Source organism: Octopus bimaculoides, chromosome 3 (assembly GCF_001194135.2).
Source record: "Octopus bimaculoides isolate UCB-OBI-ISO-001 chromosome 3, ASM119413v2, whole genome shotgun sequence".
Taxonomy (NCBI): domain Eukaryota; kingdom Metazoa; phylum Mollusca; class Cephalopoda; order Octopoda; family Octopodidae; genus Octopus; species Octopus bimaculoides.
The window spans coordinates 98,734,657-98,748,100 of NC_068983.1; the positions used below are offsets into that span (position 1 = coordinate 98,734,657).

At 38.3% G+C, this 13,444-nt stretch overlaps 1 protein-coding gene across 1 annotated transcript in view; it reads right to left on the reverse strand.

Annotated features, from left to right (window-relative positions):
• Positions 1-46: 46 nt before the first annotated feature.
• LOC106877404 (wings apart-like protein homolog) overlaps positions 47-13,444 on the reverse strand; it is a 217,791-nt gene continuing 204,393 nt past the window's right edge. Inside the window, exons 16-18 of the mRNA XM_052966771.1 lie at positions 12,253-12,379; positions 6,036-6,128; positions 47-2,861 (exon numbers count right to left, since the gene is read on the reverse strand). Of these exons, the coding sequence (XP_052822731.1) occupies positions 2,796-2,861; positions 6,036-6,128; positions 12,253-12,379 (286 nt within the window). The 3' untranslated portion in view covers positions 47-2,795. The remainder of the gene's footprint in view (positions 2,862-6,035; positions 6,129-12,252; positions 12,380-13,444) is intronic.

The following is a 13,444-nucleotide window of genomic DNA, read 5'->3' on the forward strand; positions in this document are numbered from 1 at the left end:
ATATATATATATATATATATATATATATATATATACATACATATACACACATATATATATACATATATACACGATATACATATATGTATATATATATATATATATATATATACATATATACACACACACACATATTACACTATACACTGATTCGAATACACACATACACGCAGATGCTGATATACACACATATAAAACAGATGCGGCCATACATGCAGTAGGTAAAAACTGTATGATGCACACTAAGTTATAGTTACATATGCACAGTGGCGCCATGCCAAGAAAGACAGCACAAGGATGAAACATACTCGAATAATTTACAAAATAATAAAATAAAAAAAATATTTTTCATAGTTTAAAAACGTTTTTTTGTTGGTATTTTATTTTTGTTTCTTGGTTTTTATTAGGAGAACAACTATGGGTAATGATGATAGTAATAATAATATTAACAAGAAGAATTATATTAGTAATTATTATAATATTGATGATAGTGTTTATACAATAATAATAATAATAATAGTGATAATGATTATGAAAATGATAATAATTTGGTGACCAACTTGACTTCATGATTGGATTCTAGGGTATTGTGGGAGGAAATTTAAAGTGATACCTCATCGATAGTGTGTATGTGTGTGTGTCTAGAGAAGTAGGAAGAGTGTATATCAGAGAGAAAGGCACGCAACGGAGGAGGAGGGAGGAAAAGTAAAGTACAAGTAAAATAGTTGGAGGAGGGGGAGAAGAAAAACAACAACAATAAGACAAAATAGAAACAAGTGGACAGCATAACTGAAGGAGGAAAAAGGGGGCTGGAAACAGTTAAAAGATGATCAAAGATGGTTTGGTTTGAAGGTTTATTAGTTACGCAGGGTCAGGTTTATAGTTGATACCTATCTGTTTAGTCGGTTCATCAGTAGAGAAAACTCAAATAATTATGACAGTTTGTGAGTGTGTTTGCGTTTGTGTGTGGTGGGTGGAAGGGAGGGACTTGGGGAGGAACAGAGAAGGGAAAAAATTAGTAGAGAGGATAATTGAATAAGACAGTAGCTAGCTTATGAAGCCTGCCTCAGTTGCCCACACCTGTAGATGTTAAATAATTTCACCAGACTGCCAGTCAAACTCCCAATTCTACCAGTCCAATTCTCAACTCTACAGTCCAACTCTCCACTCTACCAGTCCAACTCTCCACTCTACCAGTCCAACTCTCATTCTATCAGTCCCTCTCTAAACTCTACCAAATCCACTTGCAACTGTACCGGCCCAACTCTCCACTGTAGCAATCCAACCCCACCCCAACTTTCTCAGTTTACTTCCCAACTCTACAAGTTCAACTATCCATTCTACCAGTCCATCTCTACACTCCAGCAATTCATCTCATGCCACTACTAGTCCAACTGTCCGTTCTACCATTCCCATTCACCATGCTTTCAGTTCAACTCCCCAATTCTACCAGATCAATTCTGTGTTCCAAATCTGTAATAAACAATTCACCAACAAATGGTGCCAGCAGCATCACAATAGATGCTGAAAGCAACTGTTGATATTCTGTTGAAACCCCAGTACTAATTCTACTGACACTACACATGCACACGCACACACACTTCAGTCTTTACAGTGACCAGTAACAACAACCAAACATTCGAATATGTCAACACATTATATCAGCTAAAATATAACTGTGTCTCTCTATATAAGGCCAGCAGATTGGTTGTTAATTATTGTAAATATAACATGTGTGAGTGAGTGTGTGTGTGTGTGTGTGTGTGTGTGTGTGTGTGTGTATGCATGAGCATGTAACTTGAACACAGGGGAGAGGTAGGGATGAGGTGAGATGAGAAGAGGTACAAAACTATTTATTCTATTTGTTAGCTCTGCATTGAGTTTTAAAGATCTATTTCAAGTTGACATTGCAATCAATAGTATCTATATATATATATATATAAAATGTAATGAAATACATAGGCATAGGTATATCAGACAAAATGTTGCTTGCTATATTACAGTGACATACAATTATTCTACCTAATGATATGACATTTTGTTACCCTGTTATACAATACCATAACATGCTATTACCCTGTTAAATATATATAAATTGAACATGTTGTCCTATTCTACTACGTTGTTAGCCCACATTATATCCAAAGTCAAAATTATAAATCATCTTTCCACTTTTTGTGTATACAGTTTTCTTTTTCTGTCCATATGAGAAAATAAACATTTCTTTTGTTTTGAAAACAAAATAGACAATTGAATTGATTGATTGATGCAGTGGTCTTCATCATAGATTATTCCATACTGATTGCCCAGCTATGGGCCACCATAATAGCTGCACTATTAACATTGTCTTCAATCCAATCATCTAAATCAATTTCTATGTATTGTAGAGTAAAATTAGTACTGATACATCACTTAGAGGAGGGAGAAGGGGGAGGCATTAAGATAGGGAGAAGAGGAAAGTTCAAAACTAAAGCAAAATTTAGATAGATAGACAGGTAGAGAGAGAGAGAGAGAGAAGAAATGTGGGGGGTTGGAGTGGGGACTATATTCTTGATAGTGCGATAAGATTTTCTAAGCAATCTCTGCGAAGCACTTACTGAATGAGGCAACATGTTGGAGACTTGATGTGGTACAATGAATGATGATGAGAAATCAATGGACTCTTGGCATGGCTAAAAAGAATAGCATAATTGAGAGAGAGAGAGAGACAGAGAGAGACAGACAGAGAGAGAAGAGCAGAGGAACAAGGGTGGGATTTCAGTAAAATACAAAAGCAGAAGTCACTGCAGATTTATTTAACAAGCTTCCAGAGTCTCGATGACTCGGGCAATTGAACGACTTCCTGATCCACCAGAAGCACTCTGAAAAAAAAAAACAAGCAAATATATTAGAAAGGAGAAAGAAATGGGTCTAATTTGTTGTAAGCTAATAAAATAACAAGCTAAATAGGCTAGGCTAGGCACAGGCATGTATCGTAAGAAGTTTGTTTCCCAACTACATGGCTCCAGGTTTGATACCACTGTGTGACACCTTGAGCAAGTGTCTTCTACTGTAGCTCTGGGCTGACACCAATGAGTTGATTTGGTAGATGGAAACTGACAGACGCTTGTTGTATAGATATATCATCATTTAACATATGTGTAGATGCTGGCATGGGCTGGACGGTTTGATCAGGGCAGGTAAGTTGAGGAGCTGCACCAAACTCCAGTTTGATTTGGCATGATTTCTATGGCTAGATGCTCTTCCTAACACCAACCACTCCAAGAGTGTAATGGGTGCTGTTACGTATCACTGGCACGGATGCTAGTTGTGTGACACCAGTATCCGACATGACTACAATCTCACTTGGCTTGATGGATCTTCTACTCAAGTATGGCATATTGCTGAAAGTCTTGGTCATTTGTTATTGCCTCTGTGAGGCCCAATGCTTGAAAGGTGCTTTTTACGTGCCACTGGCATGGGTGCCAGTTATGTGACACTGACATTGGCCATGACTACGATTTCACTTGGCTTAACAGTTCTTCTCAAGCATGGCATATCACCAAAGGTCTCAGTCACTAGTCATTGCCTCTGCGAGGCCCAACATCCGATTGTCATGCTTCACTACCTTGTCCTATGTCTTCCTGGGTCTACCTCTTCCACGGTTAGGGATTGGCACTTCTTTACACAGATGTTCTCGTCCATATATGTGTGTCATCATCATCATCATCATCGTTTAACGTCCGCTTTCCATGCTAGCATGGGTTGGACGATTTGACTGAGGACTGGTGAAACCGGATGGCAACACCAGGCTCCAGTCCGATTTGGCAGAGTTTCTACAGCTGGATGCCCTTCCTAACGCCAACCACTCAGAGAGTGTAGTGGGTGCTTTTACATGTCACCCGCACGAAAACGGCCACGCTCGAAATGGTGTCTTTTATGTGCCACCCGCACAAGCCAGTCCAGGGGCACTGGCAACGATCTCGCTCGAAAATCCTACAGGAGCCAGTCAGGCGGTACTGGCAACGGCCACGCTCAAAATGGTGGCCACGCTCAAAATGGTGTGTGTGTATATATATATATATATATATATTATTTAAAACAGTTTGATTTCAGTTCCATGTGACTTAGTTTTGCAGAAGCCCACCTCTTTCAGATAATCTAAAGTCTGAAAGAAACAGGCCTCTGTTAGAGGCCTACGAAACTTTAAGTCACATGAAATCAAATCAAACTGTTTTAAATAATACATGTAACTCCTACTAAATGTGCTGAGTGCCCTTTTCTTTCATGTCTTCTTGTCTTAAAATTGCATGATAGTCGTAAATGAGTGTAACTATCATGTAAGCAGGGTCTTTCATTTCCATTCTTTTGTGAAAAACATGTCTGATCATGGAGAAATATTACCTTACTTAGAAACAGGCAAGGGTTGGTGACAGAAAGGGCATAGAAAATCTGTCTTAACAAATTCCACCCACCCCATACAAGCATGGAAAAGTGGACATCAAAAGGAGAGCAGCACCAACGAAGATATTATTCTAGTAGTATGTTGCCTACATTTGCAGTTATTAGCTGCAGTGCCAGTCAGTCACATCAATTGATGAAATTAGCTAATGAGAGTTGGTAGTCAGATAGCTGAAGCTGAAATCTTGGAGTGATGGAAGCTCAAGTATGGTATGGTGTAGTTTGCAATTAGATTAGCTGATAACCAAAATTTGATCAGAGGAGATTGCAATCATAGAGAAGAATACTGAGAGAAGATACGAGGATTATTTCTGTGAGGTTAGATCTCAAAAAAAAAAAAAAACCCACTTTGACCTTGCAGTAATAGTAGTAATAATACTAGAAGATTGAAATGAATGTCAATCAATATACTGTATGACAGGCCTGTGTAATCTATCTAAGTCAGGGGTTCTCAACCATTTTCTATATATATAGACCCCTTTGATTACTATTTCATTCTGGTGGAGCCCCATAGCTATTTGATGTTTAAAAACTAGTTTCATAGATACTTCTTTCAAAATTACTATTTTGCATTTCACACATTCACTTGTGTCAGTTGAACTATGTTAAATGTTAAAGAAAGAAACCTAATTGTTTCTTGCAATAAATACATCTTAATAAAAATTTTCCATTACATAAGTAGTACATTCTGTAAAGTGGCTGGTGTTAGGAAGGGCATCCAGCTGTAAACAGTTGGAGCCTGAAGAAACTGTAAACCCAAACTACTTGTGAGTCTTCAATTTACTATTTTGCTTGTGTGGACTGCCGAAAATTTCATATGAACCCCAAGGGTCATATGAACCCTATTTGAGAACCACTGATCTAAGCTAATATATATAGCAAAACACATGCCTGCACCTAATTCGTTGACATAAATGGACGTCAGAGAGAGAATACAAAGGCATACCTCAACTTGGTTTCAACTTATTCGTTTTCTTTTAAAGAAATTAATGGAAAAAACAATTCTCAAATTCAATCAATTTACCTGACTTTATGGTCAGTCTCAATGAACACATTTAAAAGTATAAAAAATTTTAAATGCCTAAAAAACGCAACACCACAGTGCAAAATCACATAAAATACTTTCAGGCATGTCCTATCCATAAATACATACAGCCATACCCACCACTCCCTCTCTCAGCCAAGAAGTCTTTGCCTTGTGAGCTACATATAAAGCGCCAGTGCCTACATATAAAGCGCCCATACTGGCATTACATAAGTAGTACATTCTGTAAAGTGGCTGGTGTTAGGAAGGGCATCCAGCTGTAAACAGTTGGAGCCTGAAGAAACTCTCTTGCTTCTCAGCTCCTGTCAAACTGTCCAACCCATGCTAGTATGGGAAATGGGCATTAAATGATGCTAAAGCTGATGATGTATATAAATCATTTATTAAAACAGATGTAAGCTAATAAAGATTTTTTTAATGTTTTTTCATATTACATCGTTTGTCACGTTAAGTTGCATATTTTGGAAACAATTACCAACCTAAGATGAGGTATGCCTGTAGTAGAACAAAAGGAAAATGCTTGTATGTGAACAATAAGACATCAACTTACCGTAAGATTCATGAAACCTAAAAACTTCTTCAAAATTCTTATCATTGGCTCAAAACCATTTGGAAGATATTCCTTCACTTTCTCAACATTGCTCTGTATGATTAGAAAGTAGATTATTATCATTACTAATTAATTAATTAATTAATATCAATTTAGGAGGCAAATGGTGTGGAGAAAAGGGAGTTCGTAAAACAAGCATCCTAGCAGAAATATGGAAATATAAACAGAGAGAGAGAGAGAGAGAGAGAAAAAGAGAGAAAGAAGATGGATGGACTGAACATGTAATCATAAGTAAGAAGCATTTCAGTCTGTATGGTTCTGCAGATTTCATAGGAGTAATAACAGTACACAGAAAAATAACTAAGTAATAACTTGAAGGGGATAATAATACAATGAATAACTATACACCTAATAACAACCTACTGAATAACCACTTATAAAGTAATAACTATACACTGAGTAATAACTTTATCAGTAATAACTATACACCTCCATAGAGTAATAACTTACCTAATAATAATAATTGTACACTATACATTATGTAATAACTTATTAAGTAATAAATGTACAGTGAGTAATGACTTCCATTTGTTTGAGACAGCTGATTGTCCCACTGACAATATCATGTCCCAACAGGAAAAATTATTAGTGAATGACTTGTCAAAAATAGCAGCCAAATCTCTCCCAAATAATAACCAGCCATCTTAGTTCCTGATACACACACAAAAGCTGGAATGGTTGTCATGACTGGAATGCCCACTGATCATAGTTTCTATTCAGTCAGAAATGAGAACTGCTGTTATTGTTGTTTAGCCTACATGATTGGGAACAACAACAGAACAAATGAATGAGGAGAGGAGGAAATGAACAGGAGTTATTATGCTAAGACAGAATTGAACTCTTCAGTGACACAATAAACAGTATCATTGCATTATATACCAACACTATGTCAATACTAGTGTACTAAGTAAAAGTAATAACTCTGCTTCTGGTGTTTCCCCAATATGGATTCCAGGAAACCCTAGGGTTCTGCAAGTTAAGGTGCCCCAGAATCCCTTGCAGGAATGAGTTGAGTGCGTTACCAAGACAGGCATGGCTGTGTGGTAAGAAGTTTGCTTCCCAACCTCTTCATTTCAGGTTCAGTCCCACTGCATGGCACTTTGGGTAAGTGTCTTCTACTATAGTCTCAGGCCGATCAAAGCCTTGTGATAGGATTTAGTAGACAGAAACTGAAAGAAGCCTGTCATTTATGTGTGTGTCTTTGTGTCTGTCCCCCACTGGTGCTGACATGTTTATGTCCCCGTAACTTAGCAGTTTGGCCAAAGAGACCAATAGAATAAGTACTCAGCTTCAAAAAAAAAAATAAATAAATAAATACTGGGGTCAATTCATTCAACTAAAAAATTCTCCAAGGCAATGCCCCAGCATAGCTGAGTAATGAGTGAAACAAGTAAAAGATACCATCATTGTGAATGAAGTTGTTCTGTGACACACACAACAGTGATTAGCATATCTGCATTCCAATCTGCCATAACAAACTAATAAATATGCAAGTTATCATTTCAGATCTTGCTGTTCATGGTATGAACAATGATTTATTATTGGCTGGCAAATATCAGCACTGATCAGCAAACTGTTTGTTCACTGAAATTAACAAAGCCCCTGGCTGCTTGTTTAGGCTCAAAAGCCCAGATGCTTCTGACTGATGAGACACATCATGCAAAGATAGTGGTATCCCAGAACTTTCTTGCACCAATGAATCAAGTGTGTTTTGAGTACATTGGCAATAGTAAAAAAGAGGTGTTCTCCTGCGACATACAAAACAATGACTAGCATATTTGCATTCAAAACTGCCTGAACATGTTAAGAATAAATATGCAAATAATTGTTTCGGATCTTACTGTTCTCAGCGAAAATATCGATTTCTAATAAAAATTCATAAAAAAAAAACAAAAACAAAAACATTCATTTTCAAAGTGATACATGCTTCTTTTTTTTTATACAAGGCGCAGGTGTGGCTGTGTGGTAAGTAGCTTGCTTACCAACCACATGGTTCCGGGTTCAGTCCCACTGCGTGGCCCCTTGGGCAAGTGTCTTCTACTATAGCCTAGGGCCGACCAAAGCCTTGTGAGTGGATTTGGTAGACGGAAACTGAAAGAAGTCCGTCGTGTATATGTATATATATATATGTGTATGCATGTGTGTATGTTGTGTATCTGTGTTTGTCCCCCAATATCGCTTGACAACCGATGCTGGTGTGTTTACGTCCCCGTAACTTAGCGGTTCGGCAAAGAGACCGATAGAATAAGTACTAGGCTTCCAAAGAATAAGTCCTAAGGTCGATCTGCACGACTAAAGGCGGTGCTCCAGCATGGCCGCAGTCAAATGACTGAAACAATTAAAAGAGTAAAAGAGTATAAGTTCTCTAGCTAAAATAATTTTAATTCCATTTAGCAGTTTATTAAATTTAGGGCAGTGGTAGAGTTTCTTAGTAAAATAAAGGTTTGGGTTCCATGATAATGTTTTGCAACAAAATAAGTGTGGGAATGACTGCTTCTATACTAGGTAACACATTAAAGTATAATGAAAACGGGCGCTGCTGTAATTTCACCATACTGAATACAAGAACCCTAACTTATGTAATACCTCTGCCGCCGCCGCCACCACCAGCACTTCTGCTACTGGTGTAAACAACAGCAAGCAGTGACAGGATTTGCATGTATATGTATGTGTGTGTGTATATATATATATATATATATATATACATGTACGTATGTATGAATGAATCAATATGTATATATGTGCTGACAGAGAAGTAGTGCAAGTATATGTAAGCAGTGTAGCATTCATATAAGGGAGGGGTAAAAACTGTAAGAGCAAGCAGCGAAAGAAAACTGCCAACGGAGGAGGTGGGTGCAGACAATAACAGTAACAGCTGCTGCTGAAACAAATAAACAGGAAGATCAACTATAGTAACAGTTGACAGTAGTGACTGGAGAGATACTCGGATAGTGGTGGTAGGAGGGATTAAATATGTAGTAGTGGTCGAAGGAGTAAAAGTGGAGGAGTAGTTGCAGTAGTAAACCTGCAGTGATGGTGGAAGGGGTAAGAAGTGTAATGATGGTGGTAGGAGTAAAGAGAGAATGGTAGCAGGAGGAGTGAGAGCGAAGTGGTGGTAGGAAGGGGGAAAGGGTAGTGATGGTAGGAGGAGCAAAGGTGTGGGGGATGGTAGGAGGAGAAAAGGTGTGGGGGGTGGTTGGAGCGGTAACAGTTGTAGAGTAGCTACAGCAAGTTATAACGGGGTGGGTGGGGGTGAGCGTTAATTTGAATAGTAATAAAGCAGAATGAGTGATTCTGCTTCGACTTGTGTATGCATTTAATGTCTTATGTGTCATAGGAAAACAACTAAGGTGAGGTTCCCCCCTCCCTTCCACACTGTCTCAATGAAGATGAAGTTATCTCCAATAGTTGTAATTGTCTTTTACAGCACAGAGATGACACCATATGAAGCAAAGTGCATTCTGGGATACATAAAATACACCGGCTACATTGGCAATTACACTTGAACGAAGGCCTCACACAACACATGGAGGTTTCACCACAAACTACAAGTCATTCACACACCTTTGAAATGCTTTCAGGACAAAAACCACCAGTGGAATGAAATATACTTATAGGGTGCAACGAATTGCTTGAGATCTCTTTACTGCCCAATGTGCAGCTGATGCCTTAGATTCCTTGCAAAAGCGATCATTGCAGACTGCAGAATCCTTTTATCAATCACTCCACCCCACCACATCAATCAAGACGTATCTTTTATCACTTATCGTCTACTTGTTTCAGTCACTGGACTGCGGCCATGCTGGAGTACTACTTTGAAGGGTTTTAGTCAAATAAATCGACCCTGATATTTATTCTGCTGGTCTCTTTTGCTGGACTGCTAAATTACAGGGATGTAAACAAACCAACAACAGTTATCAAGTCGTGATTGGGGAACAACAGAAACACAAAAAACACATTCATAGATACACACACATGTAGTGTGTGCATGGCACAGTGGGTAGAGCATCAGGCTCACAATCACGAGTTAGTGAGTTCAATTTCCCAGACTGGGCTATGTGTTGTGTTCTTGAGTAAGACACTTTATTTCACGTTGCTCCAGTTCACTCAGCTGTAGAAATGAGTTGCAATGTTACTGGTACCAAGCTGTATCAGTAGAAGACACTTGCCCAAGGTGCCATGTAGTGGGAGTGAACCTGGAACCATGTGGTTGGGAAGCAAGCTTCTTACCACACAACTTTGCCTGCACCAACCAACTCTGGTGTACTTGGATATGTCGTTCTTCTGTTTGATTAAGATCTGCTTATTATAGTTATTATAGTTATTCATTTACATAAGCTTTACTCAGATTTTCAGATCCAAACATTAAGAGTGCACGTTACACATGTGAACAAAATGTTACTCATTTTTCCACCCAGTCAAGCACATTGTCATATTGGGTTGGCATGTTTAGAAATCAGTTAATTAATAACTATTGTCCAAGCTAACTGATGTGTAAAAAGTTAATATCATTATAGTAGTTAATGCAGCATTTTTTAATGATAGTGATATATAAACTATTCAACAAAACTGACAGGCACACGTCTCATAGAATTATTGCTATCAACCTTCTTCAATAAAGAAAGCCAGAATATAATACTTCCATTATCAAAAATGCTATTTGAAGCATTTTAATGTGAATTATTTAGATTAATGAATAGTGAATAAGGATAATACATAGATACTGTCAGTAGCAGAATGTAAATATTAACTGAACAAAAGAAAAATAAATACTTGTGCTCCTGGAATAGTTTCTAAAATAAACTGTCACTATTAAGATTTCTATTGAAAGAGTAAAAATATTTTAACAGAAGCATAACGAAAATATCTAATATTCTGCAAGCATTGTCTCTTATATCCTTCTGTACTGATTGACTCTTTGCTTTTTGCAAGTTGTCTTTATACGAGATATACTTTTTACAGCCTAAACTGGTAATACTCAAATCACACTTTCAATTTTGTTAATTGTTTAGAGGACACTCTCTCTTTACTCTTTTACTTGTTTCAGTCATTTGACTGCGGCCATGCTGGAGCACCACCTTTTAGTCGAGCAAATCGACCCCAGGACTTATTCTTTGTAAACCTAGTACTTATTCTATCGGTCTCTTTTGCCGAACCGCTAAGTTACGGGGACGTAAACACACCAGCATTGGTTGTCAAGCGATGTTGGGGGACAAACACAGACACACAAACATATATATACATATATACGACGGGCTTCTTTCAGTTTCCGTCTACCAAATCCACTCACAAGGCTTTGGTCGGCCCGAGGCTATAGTAGAAGACACTTGCCCAAGGTGCCACGCAGTGGGACTGAACCCGGAACCATGTGGTTGGTAAGCAAGCTACTTACCACACAGCCACGCCTACGCGTGAACATTTTTAATATGTTTTATAATAAACCTGACTAAACACATTTTCTTTCTAAACATTACAATCCCCTGCCTCCCCTACTCCTCATCATCATTTGACAATCACTTTTGCATGCTTATATAGGTCAGCCAGTATCTGTTGAGGCAAATTTTCTGTCGCTGGATGAGCCGTTCCAGTTGCCAACCCTCATCTGTTTCCAAACTAAGTAATACTTCCCCATGGCCATACATATTTTTCAAAGAAGATTAGAAACGAATAACCTGGCTTGTATGATGGTGATGCTCATTTACAACCATGACATCAAGACAAAGACACACACAAACATGCATTGTGATAATAACCTGGTGTAGAACTCAATATAGGTATGCTTCTGAACAGAGTGTTAGTCAGCTACAGAGAAGTAATAAGGAAAGAGATGACAAAGGAATAAACAATTATTGTGTGTGTGTATGTGTATGACAATCTTCTTTCTGCTTCTGTCCACTAAATCCTGGTCAGCCTGGGGCTATATTAGAAGGCACTTACAGTGGGATTGAAATGAGACCACATGGTTGGGAAACAAGTTTTGTAACCCACACAGTTATGCTTGCAATCTCCATCTACTAAATTCTATCACAGAGCATTTGTCAGCCCAGTGAGTGGAACTGAAACTGAGACCACATGCTTTCAAAATGAATGTCTTAACCATGCAATGTTTCCAATTAAAATGCTTATTATGAAAGAAATAGAATAGTAAGGAACTTACCCGGTTGTCTTGGATAAGGCAACCAATTAACAAGGCAACATAGGCTGCAACAAAGCTGTTTTCCATATGTTTTCCGGCTTCGTGTAAGGCTGAAAAAGAAAAGAAAATCACAATGGGAAACATTGAACATTAAAATACAAAGCATTTTCTTCACACACAATTACAAAGTGGTATCAAAAAGTTCACAGAGTAGTTTCGTAGCACGTCAACAGATGGCAGCACACAACTGCGTGCACAGCAAGAGCTAGCAATGGCCCTCATGACGCAGTGTGGTAACATTGCTGTGTTTCCTTTGCAATTTGGGAAATTCGTGTTTTTGTGATCACGTGTATGCTGTAGTCTGTGATTTTGCATGAAAAGGAAGTTGGAACAAAGAGCCAATGGGTCGTATGCGATGTTTTGAATGGCGCTTATAAAGTGGAAGAAACGTCTCTGAAAGATGATGAGCGATCTGGAAGATCTGCCACGAGCATCACACCTGGAAATGTAGTACTGTGCATCAAGAATTCATTCCCCAGGGCCAGATTGTCAATTGAGAGTTCTACTGCAATGTCTTGAAGCATTTGAGAGAAGACATTTAGCGAAAGTGATTGGATCTGTGGAGTGCGAAGAACTGGATTCTTCACAATGACAAGGAACCTTGAAACTACGCTCTCCTCACTCATGAATTTCTCGCCCAAAACATGGCATCGCTTCCACACCTGTCCTATTTGCCAGATTTGGCACTTGTGGACTTCCATCTCTTCCCCAAAATGAAAATGCAGCTCAAAGGTCGCTGTTTTAACACTGTTGTTGAGATCCAGAGTGAATCGCAGAGGTCCTTGACTCGCTTACGGAAAACAATTACCAGGCTGGATTTCAAAAGTGGCAGGAACACTGGGACTGGTGTACTGCTGTGCAAGGTGACTATTTCAAAGGAGATGATGTTAAAACTTAGGTAAATAAGTTAATTTTTTTTTATTAAACATAACTAGTCCAGGAACCTTTCGATACCACCACAATTTCATCTTTTATTTGCTTCAGTTATTGTAAGCATGTAGCTATGCTGGGGGCAACATCTCGAAGGCATTGGTCAAACAATCGACCCTAGTACTTATTCTTAAAGTCTGGTACTGATTCTCTTGGTCTTTTGTCAAACTGCTAAGTTACAAAAATGTAAACAAACCATCACTAGTTGTCAAGCAAAGTGGGA